The sequence below is a fragment of the Salvelinus fontinalis genome, unplaced genomic scaffold (assembly GCF_029448725.1).
Source record: "Salvelinus fontinalis isolate EN_2023a unplaced genomic scaffold, ASM2944872v1 scaffold_0009, whole genome shotgun sequence".
NCBI lineage: Eukaryota > Metazoa > Chordata > Actinopteri > Salmoniformes > Salmonidae > Salvelinus > Salvelinus fontinalis.
Window position 1 is genome coordinate 710695 of NW_026600218.1, and position 25537 is coordinate 736231.

General features: G+C 45.2%; 1 protein-coding gene across 3 annotated transcripts in view; it reads right to left on the reverse strand.

The window, feature by feature from the left end:
• Positions 1 to 691: 691 nt before the first annotated feature.
• LOC129842042 (integrin alpha-V-like) overlaps positions 692 to 25537 on the reverse strand; it is a 78893-nt gene continuing 54047 nt past the window's right edge. Inside the window, exons 18-31 of one of the 3 annotated variants that reach the window (XR_008757448.1) lie at positions 23470 to 23607; positions 22137 to 22204; positions 21072 to 21219; positions 13698 to 13790; positions 13249 to 13328; positions 11816 to 11896; positions 10332 to 10437; positions 9620 to 9778; positions 8567 to 8695; positions 8224 to 8337; positions 4577 to 4687; positions 4228 to 4347; positions 3156 to 3584; positions 692 to 3079 (exon numbers count right to left, since the gene is read on the reverse strand). Coding sequence is in view for 1 of the 3 variants with exons in the window: in XM_055910418.1 (XP_055766393.1) it covers positions 3486 to 3584; positions 4228 to 4347; positions 4577 to 4687; positions 8224 to 8337; positions 8567 to 8695; positions 9620 to 9778; positions 10332 to 10437; positions 11816 to 11896; positions 13249 to 13328; positions 13698 to 13790; positions 21072 to 21219; positions 22137 to 22204; positions 23470 to 23607 (1446 nt within the window). In the remaining 2 variants the exon portion in view is untranslated. Of the gene's footprint in view, positions 3585 to 4227; positions 4348 to 4576; positions 4688 to 8223; positions 8338 to 8566; positions 8696 to 9619; positions 9779 to 10331; positions 10438 to 11815; positions 11897 to 13248; positions 13329 to 13697; positions 13791 to 21071; positions 21220 to 22136; positions 22205 to 23469; positions 23608 to 25537 lie in introns of all 3 variants that reach the window. The other 2 variants (XR_008757449.1, XM_055910418.1) reach the window with 2 other exon arrangements.

Below are 25537 nucleotides of genomic sequence, written 5' to 3' on the forward strand. Positions count from 1 at the left end.
TAATTATTCATCAAAGAAGTCATATGAATATACAACCCTTCCCATAGTATGTCCTGCTATCAAACACCTTGCAGTAAACATACAAAATTATTTTAACACCAATCATGGCGTGTCTTTAAAGACCTTACAATATTATTATTAAATAACTATCCCTCTGACTTAACACCACATATCATAATTGCTGTCTCATATTCACATTGTTGCAGCAATGAATTGAACTGAAAGTCTAGTGCACCAAGGTTACGTCTATACAGGTAGCCCAATTCTGATCCTTTGATCAACCACATCAGATCTTTTCACATCAGATGTTTTATCCCGAGCCGATCTGATTGTCCCTAAAAGATCAGAATTGGGCTGCCTATGTCGACACAGCTTCTAAGACGCAGAAAAATAAACAGAAGAATAAAAAGGAGAGAGAGAGAGAGAGAGAGAGAGAGAGAGAGAGAGAGAGAGAGAGAGAGAGAGAGAGAGAGGGAGAGAGAGAGAGAGAGAGAGGAGAGAGAGAGAGAGAGAGAAGAGAGAGAGGGAGAGAGAGAGAGAGAGAGAGAGAGAGAGAGAGAGAGGAGGAGAGAGGAGAGGAGAGAGGAGAGAGAGAGAGAGAGAGAGGAGAGAGAGAGAGAGGAAGAAGAGAGCGGAAGTGCGAGAGAGAGAGAGGTATGGACAGTCAACGATTATACAAGCAGTAAATCACCACTCCTCTCGTCCATATCGTACAGTAAGTGTCGTCCAGATGCAACTATAAACAGCCAGGTGTCCAGGAGGAGTACTGGTACGGCTGATCCTACAATCCCCGCACTTATTCTGAGATGCTTTGTGAAAACATACAGGACCAAGGCCCTATATCCACAAACCATCTCAGAAAAGGTCATAGGAATCGTATTAGAACCTGGTTTAAAGAACAAAAACTCACAGCTCAGAGTAGGTTTTAGGATGTTAAAGACACTGATCTAGCCAAAAAATCAACTCATAAAGTTTATCTCAGCTGGTAATCACGACAGTTTGAGGTTCCGCACAAGGGAAAAAGATGGCGATGACATTGACATGGTTGCAAACGATGGGGAATTAAACAATCGCGACGAGGCATCGGCCGCTGTGAAGGGTAAAGGGTAAAACGTTTATCATTTTCGACTGACAATCACTTGACTTGCCTAATATGTTGGCAAACAAATCCCCTTTTTTTAAATGTTTTTTTTTATTACAAATTCAGATATTTTGGATAATGAGATGCATGTGTGCATATTGCAATCATACAGTATGATGGTTGTTAAAATAAATATGTTACTATCAACACACTGGCCACTCTCAACAATTCTAAACAGCATCAAGTCCCTTGCCGATAACGTTTCCTAAAACGTTTGAAAGGTCTATCATTAATCAGCACACAGAGAAGCTGTCAGCGCCATCTTTTTTTTTTTTTTACAACGTGACATGACGCTCCAAAGGGATGAACTTGAAATAACATGATGTAGGTTAATGAAATATTCAAAGGAAAAATGTGATTATTTATTAGCCTAGTGCAGGGCTGCCCAACCCCCAAAACCTACAGATCTCCAGGAAGAGGGTTGGACTGATAACCTACAGGACGGTAGATCTCCAGGAAGAGGGTTGGACTGATAACCTACAGGACAGTAGATCTCCAGGAAGAGGGTTGGACTGATAACCTACAGGACAGTAGATCTCCAGGAAGAGGGTTGGACTGATAACCTACAGGACAGTAGATCTCCAGGAAGAGGGTTGGACTGATAACCTACAGGACAGTAGATCTCCAGGAAGAGGGTTGGACTGATAACCTACAGGACAGTAGATCTCCAGGAAGAGGGTTGGACTGAAAACCTACAGGACAGTAGATCTCCAGGAAGAGGGTTGGACTGAAAACCTACAGGACAGGAGATCTCCAGGAAGAGGGTTGGACTGATAACCTACAGGACAGTAGATCTCCAGGAAGAGGGTTGGACTGATAACCTACAGGACGGTAGATCTCCAGGAAGAGGGTTGGACTGTAACATGACAGTAGATCTCCAGGAAGAGGGTTGGACTGATAACCTACAGGACAGTAGATCTCCAGGAAGAGGGTTGGACTGATAACCTACAGGACAGTAGATCTCCAGGAAGAGGGTTGGACTGATAACCTACAGGACGGTAGATCTCCAGGAAGAGGGTTGGACTGAACTTACAGGACAGTAGATCTCCAGGAAGAGGGTTGGACTGCCCTGCACTAGTGGCTATAGGTATTTAGTCATATCATGTGAATTAGGCCTCTTGTGAAATCGTTGTCAACAGCGACAGATGTAAGTCTAGATTATTTATGGGTTGATCAAAGAAATAGCTAAACATTCTTTCAACTCAAAAGTAATTGACTGTCTATGGTGCAGGATCCTGTCTATGGTGCAGGAATCTGTCTATGGTGCAGAAACCTGTCTATGGTGCAGAAACCTGTCTATGGTGCAGAAACCTGTCTATGGTGCAGAAACCTGTCTATGGTGCAGAAACCTGTCTATGGTGCAGAAACCTGTCTATGGTGCAGGAACCTGTCTATGGTGCAGAAACCTGCCTATGGTGCAGGAACCTGTCTATGGTGCAGAAACCTGTCTATGGTGCAGAAACCTGTCTATGGTGCAGAAACCTGTCTATGGTGCAGAAACCTGTCTATGGTGCAGAAACCTGCCTATGGTGCAGGAACCTGTCTATGGTGCAGAAACCTGTCTATGGTGCAGAAACCTGTCTATGGTGCAGAAACCTGTCTATGGTGCAGAAACCTGTCTATGGTGCAGAAACCTGTCTATGGTGCAGGAACCTGTCTATGGTGCAGAAACCTGTCTATGGTGCAGAAACCTGTCTATGGTGCAGAAGCCTGTCTATGGTGCAGGAATCTGTCTATGGTGCAGGAATCTGTCTATGGTGCAGAAACCTGTCTATGGTGCAGAAACCTGTCTATGGTGCAGAAGCCTGTCTATGGTGCAGGAATCTGTCTATGGTGCAGGAATCTGTCTATGGTGCAGAAACCTGTCTATGGTGCAGGAATCTGTCTATGGTGCAGAAACCTGTCTATGGTGCAGAAACCTGTCTATGGTGCAGAAACCTGTCTATGGTGCAGAAGCCTGTCTATGGTGCAGGAATCTGTCTATGGTGCAGGAATCTGTCTATGGTGCAGAAACCTGTCTATGGTGCAGAAACCTGTCTATGGTGCAGAAACCTGTCTATGGTGCAGAAGCCTGTCTATGGTGCAGGAATCTGTCTATGGTGCAGGAATCTGTCTATGGTGCAGGAACCACAGACTAAGCTGCCTTTTTCTATTATCAAGACACCAACTGGTAACTGTTAACTGGTTAGGACAGCGCATGAGGTCTCCTAAATATCTGCTGGCTAGATGGGACTCTTTTTTTGTTGTTGTGATTTGCAAAATGTTCTACTCGTGAGATACTGTGTAGATGATGGTCCTGGTGTTGCATTGAAGTCTGGAGACCTCTAGGGGGTTGCTGGAGGTCTCAGGCTTCATTGTTCCTGTCACCATTCTCCTGCGGTGCCAGCTGTTCCTTCTCCGTGTTGTCCTCCTGAGGGGGGCGTACACGCTTGAAGAAACCCAGCTGGAGGGAGGGAGGAGGCACAGATAATTAGGATCCTACGTCCTCTAATTCTACTAATCACTTATTCAACTTCTATAACGCTTTTCATTACAGAAGGAATCTCAAAGCGCTGTTATCTGAACAGGCAGATCCAGTCTACAAAAAGGCTATCACAACGGCTAAGAAATGCATCCACTCCTTGTCAGGACTTGACAGGTGACAACAAGAAGGTTCAAAAATGACAATTTCTATTAAAAAAAAACATTTCAAGAAATTATAAAATAATTTGAAAACCCTGTTTGTAAGCTTTTAAATGATATCAATCTCAACCGTTATATATTTTCCAGTGATGAAAACATGGATGTCTCATGGTACTTTGGGATATGCAAAAAAAAATCACTTTGAGCCCCTTTTATCTCATGAATGTTTTGGCATTCAGGTCCAAAATAAAGTGACTTTCTGAGCACTTCTACAATGGACAAATACGTATGGAAGGTTTTCGTTTGAAATCGAAAGGTGTGTGCTGTCAAAAAAAGGGATAGAATTCAAAATGAATTTACCCTACCAGTGTTTTTAGCTTATGCCTAATTTTCAACACCGACCACTAGATGGATTTTTAATGGAAACAAGAGAGGATAGGAGGCAAGGGAAGGTTTGGTCTCACCTTATACATGATGAAGATCAGCAGAGCCAGCAGCAGCAGTCCAGCCAGCACAGCCAGGGCCACCACCCACCCAGGGACAGGTTCAGGATCAGATTTCACCCAGATCACTGACATACTGACCTGAAGGACACATCACAGGGTTTTACAATACAACACATCTCTATTCAACCAATACACAGGAGAGACACAACGGAAATGACCTATTTGCTGCGGTAGTAGCCAGCCACATAGAACCATATAGGATCCTATGAACTCTGGTCAAAAAAGTAGTGGACTATATAGAGAGAGACTGGGGTTCCATTTCAGAGGCAGACCTGGTTCATGTCCGTGATGCCGTCGTGTGACTCACCGTAATAGCGTTGGAGGGCAGCTCAGACACCAGGTTCTTGTTATAAGGCATCTCTATGACGCTGAAGGAAGCGGAGGATCTCACGGTGAACGATCGGTTCTGGCTCTCAGTCTGGATGAAAGAAACACATCATCACAGCTCGATTTTATTACATCAAAAGGTAGCCAACATGCTAGGCTTTTCTTTAAGTTATGGCCCATATAGCTAGCGTGGTGGTGCCAGATCTATTTAAGTTATGGCTCATATAGCCAGCCTGGTGGTGCCAGATCTATTTAAGTTATGGCCCATATAGCTAGCCTGGTGGTGCCAGATCTATTTAAGTTATGGCCCATATAGCTAGCCTGGTGGTGCCAGATCTATTTAAGTTATGGCCCATATAGCTAGCCTGGTGGTGACAGAACTATTTAAGTTATGGCCCATATAGCTAGCCTGGTGGTGCCAGATCTATTTAAGTTATGGCCCATATAGCTAGCCTGGTGGTGCCAGAACTATTTAAGTTATGGCCCATATAGCTAGCGTGGTGGTGCCAGATCTATTTAAGTTATGGCCCATATAGCTAGCGTGGTGGTGCCAGATCTATTTAAGTTATGGCCCATATAGCTAGCCTGGTGGTGCCAGATCTATTTAAGTTATGGCCCATATAGCTAGCCTGGTGGTGCCATATCTATTTAAGTTATGGCCCATATAGCTAGCCTGGTGGTGCCAGATCTATTTAAGTTATGGCCCATATAGCTAGCCTGGTGGTGCCAGATCTATTTAAGTTATGGCCCATATAGCTAGCCTGGTGGTGCCAGATCTATTTAAGTTATGGTCCATATAGCTAGCCTGGTGGTGCCAGATCTATTTGAGTTATGGCCCATATAGCTAGCGTGGTGGTGCCAGATCTATTTAAGTTATGGCCCATATAGCTAGCCTGGTGGTGCCAGATCTATTTAAGTTATGGCACATATAGCTAGCCTGGTGGTGCCAGATCTATTTAAGTTATGGCTCATATAGCTAGCCTGGTGGTGCCAGATCTATTTAAGTTATGGCCCATATAGCTAGCCTGGTGGTGCCATATCTATTTAAGTTATGGCCCATATAGCTAGCCTGGTGGTGCCATATCTATTTAAGTTATGGCTCATATAGCTAGCCTGGTGGTGCCAGATCTATTTAAGTTATGGCCCATATAGCTAGCCTGGTGGTGCCAGATCTATTTAAGTTATGGCCCATATAGCTAGCCTGGTGGTGCCAGATCTATTTAAGTTATGGCTCATATAGCTAGCCTGGTGGTGCCAGATCTATTTAAGTTATGGCCCATATAGCTAGCCTGGTGGTGCCATATCTATTTAAGTTATGGCCCATATAGCTAGCCTGGTGGTGCCATATCTATTTAAGTTATGGCTCATATAGCTAGCCTGGTGGTGCCAGATCTATTTAAGTTATGGCCCATATAGCTAGCCTGGTGGTGCCAGATCTATTTAAGTTATGGCCCATATAGCTAGCCTGGTGGTGCCAGATCTATTTGTGCAGATCCAGTGTGATGCGTCTATAGTGAGCTTACCAAGCATACACTATGCTTCAATCTTGTGTACCAGGCTCTTGTTAATTAGGGCACACCAGTGGCGACCCGTCGTTCAGGGTATTTTGGGTTGTCTGCGTGTTATTTTGGCATTAATACGTGTCACATATCAGTTTGCAAACAATACAAATAATTGAGTTAATAAACCCTCCATACAAACATGGTCTCTTTTTGTCTTTCTTGATTCAGGTGTTTCAGCTCTGTGCTTTCTGTGGTGTTGGGGCAGCCAGTGGAAAAGGGTTGGTAATGTTCTCTTGTTGCGCCGTGATTGACTCAGTGTTCTGTCACTCGTGGGGACACTACGTCACTACCAAATCTAAGGGTAGACCTCAAATTCAAGCCCCTTTGGGTGCTGCCATAGCGTTACATTAGAAGTGCCCATCCAAGAAGGCTTAAGGTTATTGGCCACAGATAAAATGACGTCAAATCACGTTATATCTACAGTAGCTTTGATTGGACTGATCATGTCAACATCATACTTTCAAAATCTTAGCTAGCAAGCTAGCAGTCATCATGAATCAAGTCGACAATCTACTGGCAAATCCTTTTTAATCCTTGTCATATGAAGAGAAGTAATGAAGTGAAATTATAGATAAAACGTGTTGGTGCTCATCGGCCATTGGACATAAACATTACACAACAAGATGGAAATCGCAAATTCAACAATGAGTGGTTTGGAAGGAATCAGTGGCTAACTAAAGAACACTGACGTCATCATGATTCAACCTTGTTTTTTTGCCGAGTTCCCAGTTGCCGTGAAAGCACCATAAATCCAGAGAATGCCAGACTTTGATGACAAAATTTGCCCACGACCGTCGTGCCACCTTTCTGTTCAAGTGAGCATTGCACAACAAGGTGAGTCCAAAAATGTCTTGTACACTGCTTCATAAATGATGTGGGAGATATGGGAAATATGTATACTGTAGCTAAGAAAGTAATACTAAGTGTATGTTGTGTAGTAAGTTGTTAGTAGACCATGTGCCTCACCCTAATAATTTGTTCTATTTTCCCATCTTAATTTCGCCTACTGTTCTGACTTGGTGGTGCACAAGTAGTCTATAACCTGTTTTAGAGAAATTAAATTGTTGAATTGTAAGAGCTTTCATTGTCTGCTTGTATGCCACCTTTATTTATCCTACGGTTCTGATTTGGTGTACAGGGAGAACACTAAGAACAGCCCATGTTCTGAATTCTGGCGCTGTACGTTTCAAAAGTGCCGAACAAATAGTAATATTGACTACGTCCGTCCTAGCTCGCTCATTAATGTCTTAATCGAAATTACGGATTGCCTCTTATCCACTTGTCATCCCCTTATGCCATAGTTTGTACATCTCAATTGTCTGTAGAAACCACATTTGTTTAAGCAAGTCAGCAATATCAGCTATGTTTTTTTCTAAAGCCAGTAAATGAGGCTGAATAATCTGTTTCTCTGCCAGACAAGGCTCTGCTGATAGCCAGGTGTAGCAGTGTTTAAGGTGTTGGGAATGCTGTTGGGACTCTGCTGTTGGGACAGCTTTATGTAGGCCCTAACAGTTTGTGGGCACCGATGGTCACTGTTATAGTGTAATTCATGTATTGTTTAGTGTTGTTTTGTGGCTTTGCTGGCATGCAGTTTGCCCCACCAAGATTCACATGCTAAAATCGCCACCGGGGCACACTGTAGCACCATGTCTTGAAATGGAAATCAGAAACTGTATTTCTCATTGGACAGATAGTACCTCCAATGTTTCAGTCCCGTTTGGTGCCTAATGAACACAGCCCTGCTGTATGCTTCAACTACAGTAGGTGGAATGTCTCATCTTGAGGAAGGTGGTCACCCCCCCAGTCTTGAGTGAACGTACAATACCACACAGCACAAACACATCTGGGACCACCAGGCGAGTATATAACCTCTAGGGCCCTTAAAACTAAACTCGATACCTCGAAGCCAGTTCCACTGTGTTTTTTATTTCTCCATTGTTCCCCTCTAATCAGGGAGTGATTTAGAGGGTACATTTAATTATCAGGTAGAAAAGAAACACAGCAGGCTCCAGACCTGGTATGTTAAGAGTTTGAAAACTCCTGCTCTAGGGGATAACAGACTCACCTTGAGGAAGGTGGCCACTCCCAGTCTGGAGTAGATGTACAAGGTTGTACTCTGACCTCTCTCCAGACGGCCCACCTGACACCGGATCTTCAGGCACTGGGCCTTCGAACAGTCCTGAGTGAGCAGACACACAATCAGAGTGACATTAAAACACACACACAATCCATATGGCTAATGCTATCTGTATGATTACATTAGTACTGTAGCCAACAGGGTTAACGATTCAGGAAGTACATTTCAGACTTTGCAGTTTACTTCCTGAATCAACTGAAATGAAATGGAATTGACCCGAAACCCTGGTGTAAATGACAGTACAGCATTAGCCAGGTAATCACGCCATTACCAGAGTTTCCAGGTCTCCCTCCATCTCTTTCCTCGCCAGCTCTCTGCGGTGAACATGGTTTCTGTTCCTGCCCTCTGTGTTGTCTCCACTGGTGGAAGCTGAACCATTTGTCTCTCCTGACAGAGGATTCTAGAACGGACAAATAGATTATTATGTCACCAATAGCAACATAGGCTCTATCTCAATTGTTTAACAATCTGTCCCTCATTGTCTCCTCTTGTTCATTTGAACTGATGGAAAATACTGACTGGTGTAACAACGCAGTGGCAGCTTAGTTTATCGCCAGGTTGACGTCCACCTGGTCGCCAGGCTGACGTTCACCTGGTCTCCAGGCTGACGATCACCTGGTCTCCAGGCTGACGTCCACCTGGTCGCCAGGATGACGTCCACCTGGTCGCCAGGCTGACGTTCACCTGGTCGCCAGGCTGACGATCACCTGGTCTCCAGGCTGACGTCCACCTGGTCTCCAGGCTGACGTTCACCTGGTCGCCAGGCTGACGTCCACCTGGTCGCCAGGATGACGTCCACCTGGTCTCCAGGCTGACGTCCACCTGGTCGCCAGGATGACGTCCACCTGGTCGCCAGGCTGACGTTCACCTGGTCTCCAGGCTGACGTTCACCTGGTCTCCAGGCTGACGTTCACCTGGTCGCCAGGCTGAAGTCCACCTGGTCGCCAGGATGACGTTCACCTGGTCGCCAGGATGACGTTCACTTGGTCGCCAGGCTGACGATCACCTGGTCGCCAGGCCGACGTTCACCTGGTCGCCAGGCTGACGTTCACCTGGTCACTTCTTTCAGATCAGTGCAATAAATGTGAGGAGCATCGAAGAGGACAGACTGTTTAGACAATTGAAAAAGAGCCAGTGTCTAGGCTGAATGGAAGGGTGAATGGGAGGCTGAATGGAAGGGTGAATGGGAGAAAGGAAGGGTGAATGGAAGGGTGAATGGAAGGGAGAAAGGAAGGGTGAATGGAAGGCTGAATGAAATGGTGAATGGAAGGCTGAATGAAATGGTGAATGGAAGGGTGAACGGAAGGGAGAGAATATTACATACTGAGACATTGAGTGGGTTGATCTCCATGTCTGTACTGCAGTTCATGCCTCCGTCCACCTCTAGTTTAGTGATGTAGAGCAGAGAGCCGTTGTTGAACCTGTAGGGCCACTCGATGTCCAGCATGGCCTTGCTGAAGGTACTGGGACCTCTGTTACGCAACTGTAATAAGACAGATTGTAGTTACCGGTAGTGCTCCAGGCTTCACTGACTTATACTGGTGATTAATGGTATTATGTGAAAGGTCAGCTATGTCCGTTTTTACATTTATCAGTTGACATTAATCTACAGGTAAATTACATGGCGGGTCTAATGTCACGACACGGCGGGTCTAATGTCACGACACGGTGGATCTAATGTCACGCCACGCTGGGTCTAATGTCATGACACGCTGGGTCTAATGTCACGACACGCTGGGTCTAATGTCACGACACGCTGGGTCAAATGTCACGACACGCTGGGTCAAATGTCACGACACGGCGGGTCTAATGTCACGACACGGCGGGTCTAATGTCACGACACGGCGGGTCTAATGTCACGACACAGTGGGTCTAATGTCACGACACAGCGTGTCTAATGTCGCGACACAGCGTGTCTAATGTCACGACACGGCGGGTCTAATGTCATGACACGGTGGGTCTAATGTCATGACATGGAACCCAATATAGTGCATTACATTTGACCAGCCTATATAGGGAACAGTGTCATGGTTGACCTCATAGATGTGCAGTATTTGTGGACCGATGTCGTCTCCTATGACAGGGTTCTCTTTGGGCTTCCAGTTAGCGATGGGCAGGAAGACCTGGTCAGGAACCGCCACCCTACAGCAGATGGAAGGGATTGGGGTTCACGGCTGGGCTATACATAGTTATAAAGTACATTCTGCGTTTCTTCACATTCTGTTACCGTGAATCAGTTAAAGTCCTTACTATATCAGAGATGGTAAGGGGACATCAGTACTGTCTTTGCTACTAAACCATTTATCATGGGATACATACATTCCATCAAACTAAACCATTCTATAACAAACCCTCAGCTCTGAGGCACAGACTCAGCTGAAGGTCCCACCTGGGATTTGAGCCGGCAGATATTTACTCATTACCTGCTAATTACCTGCTAATTATAATCTAAATGCAATCTGCACTTTATGACGTATGTTGGTGACCTCCCACCTGCCCATTAGGGTAGAGGAAGATCTATGTTGGTGACCTCCCACCTGCCCATTAGGGTAGGAGAAGCTGTATGTTGGTGACCTCCCACCTGCCCATTAGGGTAGAGGAAGCTGTATGTTGGTGACCTCCCACCTGCCCATTAGGGTAGAGGAAGCTGTATGTTGGTGACCTCCCACCTGCCCATTAGGGTAGAGGAAGATCTATGTTGGTGACCTCCCACCTGCCCATTAGGGTAGGAGAAGCTGTATGTTGGTGACCTCCCACCTGCCCATTAGGGTAGGAGAAGCTGTATGTTGGTGACCTCCCACCTGCCCATTAGGGTAGAGGAAGATCTATGTTGGTGACCTCCCACCTGCCCATTAGGGTAGGAGAAGCTGTATGTTGGTGACCTCCCACCTGCCCATTAGGGTAGAGGAAGATCTATGTTGGTGACCTCCCACCTGCCCATTAGGGTAGAGGAAGATCTATGTTGGTGACCTCCCACCTGCCCATTAGGGTAGGAGAAGCTGTATGTTGGTGACCTCCCACCTGCCCATTAGGGTAGAGGAAGATCTATGTTGGTGACCTCCCACCTGCCCATTAGGGTAGGAGAAGCTGTATGTTGGTGACCTCTCACCTGCCCATTAGGGTAGGAGAAGATGTATGTTGGTGACCTCCCACCTGCCCATTAGGGTAGAGGAAGATGTATGTTGGTGACCTCCCACCTGCCCATTAGGGTAGAGGAAGATGTGTGTTGGTGACCTCCCATCTGCTCATTAGGGTAGAGGAAGCTGTATGTTGGTGACCTCCCACCTGCCCATTAGGGTAGAGGAAGCTGTATGTTGGTGAACTCCCACCTGCCCATTAAGGTAGGAGAAGATGTATGTTGGTGACCTCCCACCACCCCATTAAGGTAGGAGAATATGCAGGAGAATATACTAAAGTGGAAAAGCATTCTTTGCACACTTCAAGTAGATGATATTTCTGTACATAACGACTGAACTTCTGGTTGGTAATGACCTTCATTGGAGAAGACATGTCAACATACCCTCTGATATCCACATTGGCCAGAACAGCCAGCTGTGTGATGCTGGAGACCAGACTGCTGGTGCTGTTGAACTGGTTGGAACTGAAAGACAATATTATATTATTAACTTATACAACAAGACCAGATCGTGAAAACATCAGATAACCAGTGTACACAGTACAGGTTGATGCTAAAACACATAATGTCCACAGGGTGGAACCATTGCATTGTACTGGAACTTTTGTCCATGATTTTGAACTGGCTGCTAAAGCCTCATAAGATATAAACAAAAACTCCAGACAATTCCATCACAAGACACACGTGCTCTCAACTATATTCTAAACAATTTAACAATGACTTTTATCCAGAGAATATAGTTGTTGTTTTTTTAGAGAGGACCGGCGTGACCTTGGGATAGCGGGAGAATAAACGAGAGGTCTTCCTTCATAACAACAAGGACAGACAAAGGATACAGCTACTGAGGAGAGGAGAGGTGAGGAGAGGAGAGGTGAGGTGAGGAGAGGTGAGGAGAGAGAGGGGAGGAGAGAAAGAGGTGAGGAGAGAGAGGGGAGAACGAGGTGAGGAGAGAGAGGGGAGAACGAGGTGAGGTGAGGAGAGAGAGGTGAGGAGAGAAAGAGGTGAGGAGAGAGAGGGGAGAAAGAGGTGAGGAGAGAGAGGGGAGAACGAGGTGAGGAGAGAGAGGGGAGAACGAGGTGAGGTGAGGAGAGAGAGGTGAGGAGAGAAAGAGGTGAGGAGAGAGAGGGGAGAAAGAGGTGAGGAGAGAGAGGGGAGAACGAGGTGAGGAGAGAGAGGGGAGAACGAGGTGAGGAGAACGAGGTGAGGAGAGGAGAGAGAGGTGAGGAGAGAGAGGTGAGGAGAGAGAGGTGAGGAGAGAGAGGTGAGGAGAGAGAGGTGAGGAGAGAGAGGTGAGGAGAGGGGAGGAGAGAGAGGTGAGGAGAAAGAGGGGAGGAGAAAGAGGTGAGGAGAGAAAGAGGTGAGGAGAGAGGTGAGGAGAGAGGTGAGGAGAGAGAGGTGAGGAGAGAGAGGTGAGGAATCAGTGAAAACAGAAACACCATGTTTTTTTTATACATTTGCTCTTGTCAAAGTGGTCCACTATAGGAAGTAGGGTGCAGTTTGGGACACATTTTTAGTCTCACTGTCTGTTACCACAAAGTCAGGACGTGTGTCTGAGAAAGTACTGGGAGTCTCTTCTCTAAAAGGATTTTAGTTAAATTAGGTCCTAACGTTATGACCATTCGACGATGTGTGAGACACCGTTTCATTCCATTATTTATACACGTTCGGCTCAATAAGATTTAAAAGTCTCGCGAAAGAGACTTGTATACATACCCCAGTTGTTTGAAAATAAAGCACAGGAAAAGTCATTTTATTTCCAAAAGCCACACGTGTAAGAAAGACTGTGTTCTGAACCCGTTTTGTTACCAGCTCATTACCTCTGTATCTGCAGGTCAAACTTGACAAACGTGTCCTGCTCTGAGAGCTGATGAACACTGAAGCGGAGTCCGGCCAGCACCTAAAGACAACAGCACACCATCGGGAGCATCACCATCATGATTGTAAGTCTCGTACTGCGTTTATACAGGCAGCACAATTCTGAAATGTTTTCCAAAAATGTTTTACTTTTGATCAATCAGATCTGATTTTTTCTCCCAATAAATGATCAGATTTGAGCAGCCTGTGTAAACGCACCTTCTGATCAGAATCATAATCAGCTTTATAACACCAAGTACATTCACATGTACCAGGAATTTGAACTGGGGAAATGGCGCCGACTAGGTGTCTAGTCAACCACCAACATAGAAATAGAATCCCTAGAACAGACATCTCCCCCCCCATTCAGGTCAACGGGACGGATACCATCTGCATGCTTCCATCCACTCACCTTAATTCCTCCTTTCATAGGGTTCCCCAGGTCACACACCACCACCCTGGTCTGGTTCTCTGTCTTGTAGGCACAGGATAATCTAGACAGAGTCTGCAAGGGAGAAAGCGACAAAATGCATGATATTATGTTAATGTTGATAGCTTGTCACTTTAACTCTACATACATGTACATATTACCTCAATTACCTTGACTAACCTGTGGCCCCGCACATTGACTCATTACCGGTACCCCCTGTATATAGCCTCCACATTTACTCAGTACCGGTACCCCCTGTATATAGCCTCCACATTTACTCAGTACCCACTGTATATAGCCTCCACATTGACTCTGTACCGTAACACCCTGTATATAGCCTCCACATTGACTCTGTACCGGTACCCCCTGTATATAGCCTCCACATTGACTCTGTACAGGTACCCCCTGTATATAGCCTCCACATTTACTCAGTACCCACTGTATATAGCCTCCACATTGACTCAGTACAGGTACCCACTGTATATAGCCTCCACATTGACTCTGTACCGTAACACCCTGTATATAGCCTCCACATTGACTCTGTACCGGTACCCCCTGTATATAGCCTCCACATTGACTCTGTACCGGTACACCCTGTATATAGCCTCCACATTGACTCTATACCGGTACTCCTGTATATAGCCTCCACATTGACTCATTACCTGTACCCCTGTATATAGCCTCCACATTTACTCAGTACCCACTGTATATAGCCTCCACATTGACTCAGTACAGGTACCCACTGTATATAGCCTCCACATTGACTCTGTACCGTAACACCCTGTATATAGCCTCCACATTGACTCTGTACCGGTACACCCTGTATATAGCCTCCACATTGACTCTATACCGGTACTCCTGTATATAGCCTCCACATTGACTCATTACCTGTACCCCTGTATATAGCCTCCACATTGACTCATTACCGGTATCCCTGTATATAGCCTCCACATTGACTCTGTACAGGTATCCCTGTATATAGCCTCCACATTGACTCATTACCGGTATCCCTGTATATAGCCTCCACATTGACTCATTACCGGTATCCCTGTATATAGCCTCCACATTGACTCATTACCGGTATCCCTGTATATAGCCTCCACATTGACTCATTACCGGTATCCCTGTATATAGCCTCCACATTGACTCATTACCGGTATCCCTGTATATAGCCTCCACATTGACTCATTACCGGTATCCCTGTATATAGCCTCCACATTGACTCATTACCGGTATCCCTGTATATAGCCTCCACATTGACTCATTACCGGTATCCCTGTATATAGCCTCCACATTGACTCATTACCGGTATCCCTGTATATAGCCTCCACATTGACTCATTAAGGGTACACCCTGTATATAGCCTCCACATTGACTCTGTACAGGTACCCCCTGTATATAGCCTCCACATTGACTCTGTACCGGTACCCCCTGTATATAGCCTCCACATTGACTCATTACCGGTACCCCCTGTATATAGCCTCCACGTTGACTCTGTACCGTAACACCCTGTATATAGCCTCCACATTGACTCGGTACCGTTACCCCCTGTATATAGCCTCCAAATTGACTCTGTACCGGTACCCCCTGTATATAGCCTCCACATTGACTCTGTACAGGTACCCCCTGTATATAGCCTCCACATTGACGCATTACCGGTATCCCTGTATATAGCCTCCACATTGACTCTGTACCGGTACCCCCTGTATATAGCCTCCACATTGACTCATTACCGGTACCCCCTGTATATAGCCTCCACATTGACTCATTACCGGTACCCCCTGTATATAGCCTCCACATTGACTCTGTACCGGTACCCCCTGTATATAGCCTCCACATTGACTCATTACCGGTACCCCCTGTAGATAGCCTCCACATTGACTCTGTACCGGTACACCCTGTATATAGCCTCCACATTGACTCTATACCGGTACTCCTGTATATAGCCTCCACATTGACTCATTACCGGTACCCCCTGTATATAGCCTCCACATTGACTCTGTACCAGTACCCCCTGTATATAGCCTCCACATTGACTGATTACCGGTATCCCTGTATATAGCCTCCACATTGACTCTGTACCGGTACCCCCCTGTATATAGCCTCCACATTGACTCTGCACCGGTACCCCTGTATATAGTCTCCACATTGACTCAGTACCGGTACCCCCTGTATATAGTCTCCACATTCACTCAGTACCGGTACCCCCTGTATATAGCCTCCACATTGACTCTGTACCGGTACCCCTGTATATAGTCTCCACATTGACTCAGTACCGGTACCCCCTGTATATAGTCTCCACATTGACTCAGTACCGGTACCCCCTGTATATAGCCTCCACATTGACTCTGTACCGGTACCCCTGTATATAGCCTCCACATTGACTCAGTACCGGTACCCCCTGTATATAGCCTCCACATTGACTCTGTACCGGTACCCTCTGTATATAGCCTCCACATTGACTCTGCACCGGTACCCCCTGTATATAGTCTCCACATTGACTCATTACCGGTACCCCCTGTATATAGCCTCCACATTGACTCTGTACCGGTACCCCCTGTATATAGCCTCCACATTGACTCTGTACCGGTACACCCTGTATATAGCCTCCACATTGACTCTGTAAAGGTACACCCTGTATATAGCCTCCACATTGACTCTATACCGGTACTCCTGTATATAGCCTCCACATTGACTCATTACCTGTACCCCTGTATATAGCCTCCACATTGACTCATTACCGGTATCCCTGTATATAGCCTCCACATTGACTCTGTACAGGTACCCCCTGTATATAGCCTCCACATTGACTCTGTACCGGTACCCCCTGTATATAGCCTCCACATTGACTCTGTACCGGTACCCCCCTGTATATAGCCTCCACATTGACTCTGCACCGGTACCCCCTGTAGATAGTCTCCACATTGACTCTGTACCGTAATACCCTGTATATAGCCTCCACATTGACTCATTACCGGTACCCCCTGTATATAGCCTCCACATTGACTCTGCACCGGTACCCCCTGTATATAGCCTCCACATTGACTCTGTACCGTAATACCCTGTATATAGCCTCCACATTGACTCATTACCGGTATCCCTGTATATAGCCTCCACATTGACTCTGTACCGGTACCCCCCTGTATATAGCCTCCACATTGACTCAGTACCGGTACCCCCTGTATATAGTCTCCACATTGACTCAGTACCGGTACCCCCTGTATAGAGCCTCCACATTGACTCTGTACCGGTACCCCCTGTATATAGCCTCCACATTGACTCTGTACCGGTACCCCCTGTATATAGCCTCCACATTGACTCAGTACCGGTACCCCTGTATATAGCCTCCACATTGACTCAGTACCGGTACCCCTGTATATAGCCTCCACATTGACTCAGTACCGGTACCCCCTGTATATAGCCTCCACATTGACTCTGTACCGGTACCCCCTGTATATAGCCTCCACATTGACTCTGCACCGGTACCCCCTGTATATAGTCTCCACATTGACTCAGTACCGGTACACCCTGTATATAGCCTCCACATTGACTCTGTACCGGTACCCCCTGTATATAGCCTCCACATTGACTCTGCACCGGTACCCCTGTAGATAGCCTTGCTACTGTTATTTTATTGCTGATGTTTAATTACTTGTTACTTTTATTTTATTTTCTATTTTATTTTTACTTTACCCCTTATTTTTCTTAAAACTGCATTGTTGGTTAAAGGCTTGCAATTAAGCGTTTCACTGTAAGGTCTACAACACCTGTTGTATTCGGCCGCACGGGACATTTTTTATTGATTTTGATTTGATTTAACACCTTATGTAATGGATAACCTAGCCACCACTGTACCGGGTGATGCACAGGAAAGTCATACAGAGTCTGGGACGGAGAAATGAATAGGATCTATCAGCTTGACTAATGCAATCCATCGGTTTCATATTTCATTGTCAAAACCCACAAACTGTTGTATTGTCCTTCTCTTTGGGGTGTGTCCCACACAAACCACGATCAGACAGTGGGGGAACACTCAGCACACAGAGGCAAGACTACACTGAGTGTACAAAACATTAGGAACACCTGCTCTTTCCATGACATAGACTGACCAGGTGAAAGCTATGATCCCTTATTGATGTCACTTGTTAAATCCACTTCAATCAGTGTAGAATAGAAGGGGAGGAGACAGTTTAAATCATTATTTTTAAGCCTTGAAAGAAAATATTTAAGTGCTTTTGAACGGGGTATGGTAGTAGGTGCCAGGCACACCGGTTTGTGTGGGTCAAGAACGGCAACGTTGCCGGGTTTTTCCACGCTCAACAGTTTCCTGTGTGTGTATCAAGAATGGTTCACCACCCAAAGGACATCCAGCCATCTTGACACAACTGTGGGGAAGCATTGGAGTCAACATGGGTCAGCATCCCTGTGGAATACTTTCGACACCTTGTAGAGTCCATGGACCCGACGCACTGAGGCTGTTCTGAGGTCAAAAGGGGGTGATACTCAATATTAGGAAGGTGTTTCTAATGTGTAATTTACACTGAGTGAAGTTGATGAAAGATGGTTGGTTAAGTTTCCACCTGACACTGCAGAAAAATCTATTCCATGTTTATATATTTCGATAGACACAGTATGTGTACAGTGCCTGTTAGATATTGGGAGCATCCTGGGATGTGCTTTTGCACGTTATCGCTGTAAGAGAACGAGTTAGCTAGCATGCTCTAATAGTATGTTATCGCTGTAAGAGAACAAGTTAGCTAGCATTCTCTAATAGTATGTTATCGCTGTAAGAGAACGAGTTAGCTAGCATGCTCTAATAGTATGTTATCGCTGTAAGAGAACGAGTTAGCTAGCATTCTCTAATAGTATGTTACCGCTGTAGGAGAACGAGTTAGATAGCATTCTCTAATAGTATGTTATCGCTGTAAGAGAACAAGTTAGCTAGCATTCTCTAATAGTATGTTATCGCTATAAGAGAATGAGTTAGCTAGCATTCTCTATTTGTACGTTATCGCTGTAAGAGAAAGAGTTAGCTAGCATGCTACATTTGTACGTTATCGCTGTAAGAGAACGAGTTAGCTAGCATGCTCTAATAGCATGTTATCACTGTAAGAGAACGAGTTAGCTAGCATGCTCTATTTGTACGTTATCGCTGTAGGAGAACGAGTTAGCTAGCATTCCCTAATAGTATGTTACCGCTGTTGAAGAACGAGTTAGATAGCATTCTCTAATAGTATGTTATCGCTGTAAGAGAACGAGTTAGCTAGCATTCTCTAATAGTATGTTATCGCTATAAGAGAATGAGTTAGCTAGCATTCTCTATTTGTACGTTATCGCTGTAAGAGAAAGAGTTAGCTAGCATGCTCTATTTGTACGTTATCGCTGTAAGAGAACGAGGTAGCTAGCATTCTCTAATAGTATGTTATCGCTGTAAGAGAACGAGTTAGCTAGCATGCTCTATTTGTACGTTATCGCTGTAAGAGAACGAGTTAGCTAGCATTCTCTAATAGTATGTTATCGCTGTAAGAGAACGAGTTTGCTAGCATGCTCTAATAGTATGTTATCGCTGTAAGAGAACGAGTTAGCTAGCATTCTCTAATAGTATGTTATCGCTGTAAGAGAACGAGTTAGCTAGCATTCTCTAATAGTATGTTATCGCTGTAAGAGAACGAGTTAGCTAGCATGCTCTATTTGTACGTTATCGCTGTAAGAGAATGAGTTAGCTAGCATTCTCTAATAGTATGTTATCGCTATAAGAGAACGAGTTAGCTAGCATTCTCTAATAGTATGTTATCGCTGTAAGAGAACGAGTTATCTAGCATTCTCTAATAGTATGTTATGGCTGTAAGAGAACAAGTTAGCTAGCATTCTCTAATAGTATGTTATCGCTGTAAGAGAACGAGTTAGCTAGCATTCTCTAATAGTATGTTATCGCTGTAAGAGAACGAGTTAGCTAGCATTCTCTAATAGTATGTTTTGGCTGTAAGAGAACGAGTTAGCTAGCATTCTCTAATAGTATTTTATCGCTGTAAGAGAACGAGTTAGCTAGCATTCTCTAATAGTATGTTATCGCTGTAAGAGAACGAGTTAGCTAGCATTCTCTAATAGTATGTTTTGGCTGTAAGAGAACGAGTTAGCTAGCATTCTCTAATAGTATTTTATCGCTGTAAGAGAACGAGTTAGCTAGCATGCTCTATTTGTACGTTATCGCTGTAAGAGAACGAGTTAGCTAGCATTCTCTAATAGTATGTTATGGCTGTAAGAGAACGAGTTAGCTAGCATTCTCTAATAGTATGTTATGGCTGTAAGAGAACGAGTTAGCTAGCATTCTCTAATAGTATGTTATCGCTGTAAGAGAACGAGTTAGCTAGCATTCTCTAATAGTATGTTATGGCTGTAAGAGAACGAGTTAGCTAGCATTCTCTAATAGTATGTTATCGCTGTAAGAGAACGAGTTAGCTAGCATTCTCTAATAGTATGTTATCGCTGTAAGAGAACGAGTTAGCTAGCATGCTCTAATAGTATGTTATTGCTGTAAGAGAACGAGTTAGCTAGCATGCTCTAATAGTATGTTATCGCTGTAAGAGAACGTGTTAGCTAGCATTCTCTAGTTGTATGTTATCGCTGTAAGAGAACGAGTTAGCTAGCATTCTCTAATAGTATGTTATCGCTGTAAGAGAACGAGTTAGCTAGCATGCTCTAATAGTATGTTATTGCTGTAAGAGAACGAGTTAGCTAGCATGCTCTAATAGTATGTTATCGCTGTAAGAGAACGTGTTAGCTAGCATTCTCTAGTTGTATGTTATCGCTGTAAGAGAACGAGTTAGCTAGCATTCTCTAATAGTATGTTATCGCTGTAAGAGAACGAGTTAGCTAGCATGCTGTAATAGTATGTTATCGCTGTAAGAGAACGAGTTAGCTAGCATTCTCTAATAGTATGTTATCGCTGTAAGAGAACGTGTTAGCTAGCATTGTCTAGTTGTATGTTATCACTGTAAGAGAACGAGTTAGCTAGCATTCTCTAATAGTATGTTATCGCTGTAAGAGAACGAGTTAGCTAGCATGCTCTATTTGTAATGGTCGTATTAGCTCCCCTTTGCTAATTCACAGTCATTTCCCTGCGAAAAAAAACGTATCACGAATCTACAGCCATCAATATATGCTGTTGTCCTGCACATCTAATCTGCTTCCTTGTGTCTATCGTCAGAATAAACACCAATCAACTGAGATCGCTGGCTGGACAGTACTTTGGTTTAAAAACACAACGCAAGACAGTTACGAAGTACCATCACATCTGTTACATCTGGTGCCCGAGACAAGTCTAGTCGTCTTCACTGGCCTCTTATTGTATTTTACCTCACTGTTGCGTACGACCCCGGTGAAGTCGGCCTGGGGAGGAAGGAAGACATGTAGCTCTGCCTCGTACGCCCCCTCTCCTCGGTTCTCCGCTGTCACCTCCAGGGTCAAGGGGTTGTCATCTCCTATGTAGATCTCCTTCTGGTCACTGGGGGAGGTCAGAGATCAGATTAACAGAATGATCTGCTTCTGGTCACTGGGGAGGTCAGAGATCAGATTGACAGAATGGAGTTAAGACTATGGGAAAGTTTCCATAATTTTGCTTTGCCAAAATTCCTAGGTTTATCAGAAATCCTGGTTGGAGGATTGCCTCCCTGGTTATGCTCGCTTGATTACAGGAATCCTCCAATTAGGATTTCAGAAAACCCTGGGAAGATGTCTGGGATTTTGTAACGTTACTCAGTCAGGACAATCTCCTTCTGGTCACTGGTAGTAGAAAGAAAACCTTAATGGAAAAGTTAGGACCATCTCACAGATGCCTGACTCACACTAGATGGTCAACCAGAACCTTACTGTGCTGGCTGAGATATTCTACATCACTTTGTCTTTTCCAACATGGTTTCAACAACTACGGTGGATGTGTAACCAGACCAAAAACAGCTCGACTTGGCTAGCTGTTATAGGAATGAATGAGGCATGAGATCCTGGAAGAGGAGTTAACTTAACAAGTGACGGAGCACTCACCTCACTACAGACAGCTGTTATAGGAATGAATGAATGAGGCATGAGATCCTGGAAGAGGAGGTAACTTAACAAGTGACGGAGCACTCACCTCACTACAGACAGCTGTTATAGGAATGAATGAGGCATGAGATCCTGGAAGAGGAGTTAACATGTGACCTCACCTCACTACAGACAGCTGTTATAGGAATGAATGAGGCATGAGATCCTGGAAGAGGAGTTAACATGTGACCTCACCTCACTACAGACAGCTGTTATAGGAATGAATGAGGCATGAGATCCTGGAAGAGGAGTTAACATGTGACCTCACCTCACTACAGACAGCTGTTATAGGAATGAATGAGGCATGAGATCCTGGAAGAGGAGGTAACTAAGTGACCTCACCTCACTACAGACAGCTTGAGGTCTGGCTTGCAGATGTTGTCATCTCCACAGTCCAGTAGGACATGGGCCTGAAAAACAAGCAGAACCATGTGACCCACCTCTCCTACTAATCATGTGACCCACCTATCTTACTAACCATGTGACCCACCTCTCCTACTAACCATGTGACCCACCTCTCCTACTAACCCACCCTCCTACTCACCATGTGACCCACCTCTCCTACTCACCATGTGACCCACCTCTCCTACTAACCACGTGACCCACCTCTCCTACTAACCATGTGACCCACCTCTCCTACTAACCATGTGACCCACCTCTCCTACTAATCATGTGACCCACCTATCCTACTAACCATGTGACCCACCTCTCCTACTAATCATGTGACCCACCTCTCCTACTAACCATGTGACCCACCTCTCCTACTAACCATGTGACCCACCTCTCCTACTAACCATGTGACCCACCTCTCCTACTAACCATGTGACCCAGCTCTCCTACTAACCATGTGACCCACCTCTCCTACTAACCATGTGACCCACCTCTCCTACTAACCATGTGACCCACCTCTCCTACTAATGATGTGACCCACCTATCCTACTAACCATGTGACCCACCTCTCCTACTAACCATGTGACCCACCTCTCCTACTAACCACGTGACCCACCTCTCCTACTAACCATGTGACCCACCTCTCCTACTAACCATGTGACCCACCTCTCCTACTAATCATGTGACCCACCTATCCTACTAACCATGTGACCCACCTCTCCTACTAATCATGTGACCCACCTCTCCTACTAACCATGTGACCCACCTCTCCTACTAACCATGTGACCCACCTCTCCTACTAACCATGTGACCCACCTCTCCTACTAACCATGTGACCCAGCTCTCCTACTAACCATGTGACCCACCTCTCCTACTAACCATGTGACCCACCTCTCCTACTAACCATGTGACCCACCTCTCCTACTAATCATGTGACCCACCTATCCTACTAACCATGTGACCCACCTCTCCTACCAATCATGTGACCCACCTATCCTACTAACCATGTGACCCACCTATCCTACTAACCATGTGACCCACCTCTCCTACTAATCATGTGACCCACCTATCCTACTAACCATGTGACCCACCTCTCCTACTAACCATGTGACCCAGCTCTCCTACTCACTATGTGTTACTCTGTACCTGATCACAACAGTTACTGTCCTTCCCAAATGGCTCCCTACTCCCTATATGGCACACTAGTTTTGACCAGAACCCTGTGCACTATATAGGGAATAGGGTGCCATTTGGGATGTAGACTTAGTTAAAGACATATGAGTACTTGTTTGGAGATGTTGGTGGGCGTAGTCTGCTCCAGGATAGGCAGTAGACCGGTCTTATCTGCAGCCTGCTGGTAGTCCAGACTGAACTCCATGAACACAGAGATGGGAGTGATCTTGTCCCGGAACTCAGAGTCATCCTACAGAGCAAGGAGAGGGGTTTAGTAACAACAAAGTCAACTGGAGTCCTCCTGCAGAGCAAGGAGAGGGGTTTAGTAACAACAAAGTCAACTGGAGTCCTCCTGCAGAGCAAGGAGAGAGGGTTTAGTAACAACAAAGTCAACTGGAGTCCTCCTGCAGAGCAAGGAGAGGGGTTTAGTAAGAACAAAGTCAACTGGAGTCCTCCTGCAGAGCAAGGAGAGGGGTTTAGTAAGAACAAAGTCAACTGGAGTCCTCCTGCAGAGGAAGGAGAGAGGATTTAGTAAGAACAAAGTCAACTGGAGTCCTCCTGCAGAGGAAGGAGAGAGGATTTAGTAAGAACAAAGTCAACTGGAGTCCTCCTGCAGAGCAAGGAGAGAGGGTTTAGTAAGAACAAAGTCAACTGGAGTCCTCCTGCAGAGGAAGGAGAGAGGTTTAGTAAGAACAAAGTCAACAATATCATGGAACACACTAAAATCGACTGGTTATATTGTATCATGGAACACAATCTTCTACAAAGGCAGTAACCTCAGCAGAGGCGCTTGCTTGTAAAAGCCTATGGCTGTGCAATGGCATAGCCTTGCTGTGTTAATTTAGCAGACAAGACACACTTATTTCCTGAGCCCTTATCACAGTCAAGACACACGTATTTTATATGTAAAAAAAAAAACATGACGTAACATAACAAAATAAAATAGAACAATATTTTTTCCCATCTCGTATCTGGAACAGTTATTCCCAGAGTGATAATTTGAAACGGATCTCAATTTGGCGAGTTGAAAGACAATTTCTTCAGGGTTACAAACCAAAATAATTTATTTTTATTTTTATATACAGATGTTCAATTTAGTTTATTCTGCCTGTTCTTCAGACAGTGAATCACGTGACCGTGGCTTGCTCTATAAACCAGGCAGGCAGGCAGGCATTCAGTTACTGTTTTGATTGAACGTTAGAATGGGAAAAACAAGATGACCTAAGCAACTTTTAGCGTGGTATAATCGTCGGTGCCAGTCATGCCGGATCCAGTATCTCAGAAATGGCCAGCCTCTTGAGTGACAGTGTCTAGGGTTTACAGAGAATAGTGTTGTAAACTCTAGGGTTTACAGAGAATAGTGTTGTAAACTCTAGGGTTTACAGAGAATAGTGCTGTAAACTCTAGGGTTTACAGAGAAAAGTGCTGTAAACTCTAGGGTTTACAGAGAATAGTGCTGTAAACTCTAGGGTTTACAGAGAATAGTGCTGTAAACTCTAGGGTTTACAGAGAATAGTGCTGTAAACTCTAGGGTTTACAGAGAATAGTGCTGTAAACTCTAGGGTTTACAGAGAATAGTGCTGTAAACTCTAGGGTTTACAGAGAATAGTGCTGTAAACTCTAGGGTTTACAGAGAATAGTGCGACAAACCAAAAAACATCTAGTCAGCGGCAGTCTTGTGGACAAAAACAGCTTGTTGATGAGAGAGGTCAAAGGTGAACGGCTAGAATGGTTCAAGCTAACAGGCGGGCCACAATCAGGCCAATAACGCCGCAGTACAACATTGGTGTGCAGAACGGCATCTCGGACCACACGACTCATCTGTTCTTGTCACCGATGGGATACTGCAGCAGACGACCACACCGGGTTCCTGTCAGCTAGAAACAAGAAGAAGAGGCTCCAGTGGGCAGACGACCACACCGGGTTCCTGTCAGCTAGAAACAAGAAGAAGAGGCTCCAGTGGGCAGACGACCACACCGGGTTCCTGTCAGCTAGAAACAAGAAGAAGAGGCTCCAGTGGGCAGACGACCACACCGGGTTCCTGTCAGCTAGAAACAAGAAGAAGAGGCTCCAGTGAGCAGACGACCACACCGGGTTCCTGTCAGCTAGAAACAAGAAGAAGAGGCTCCAGTGAGCAGACGACCACACCGGGTTCCTGTCAGCTAGAAACAAGAAGAAGA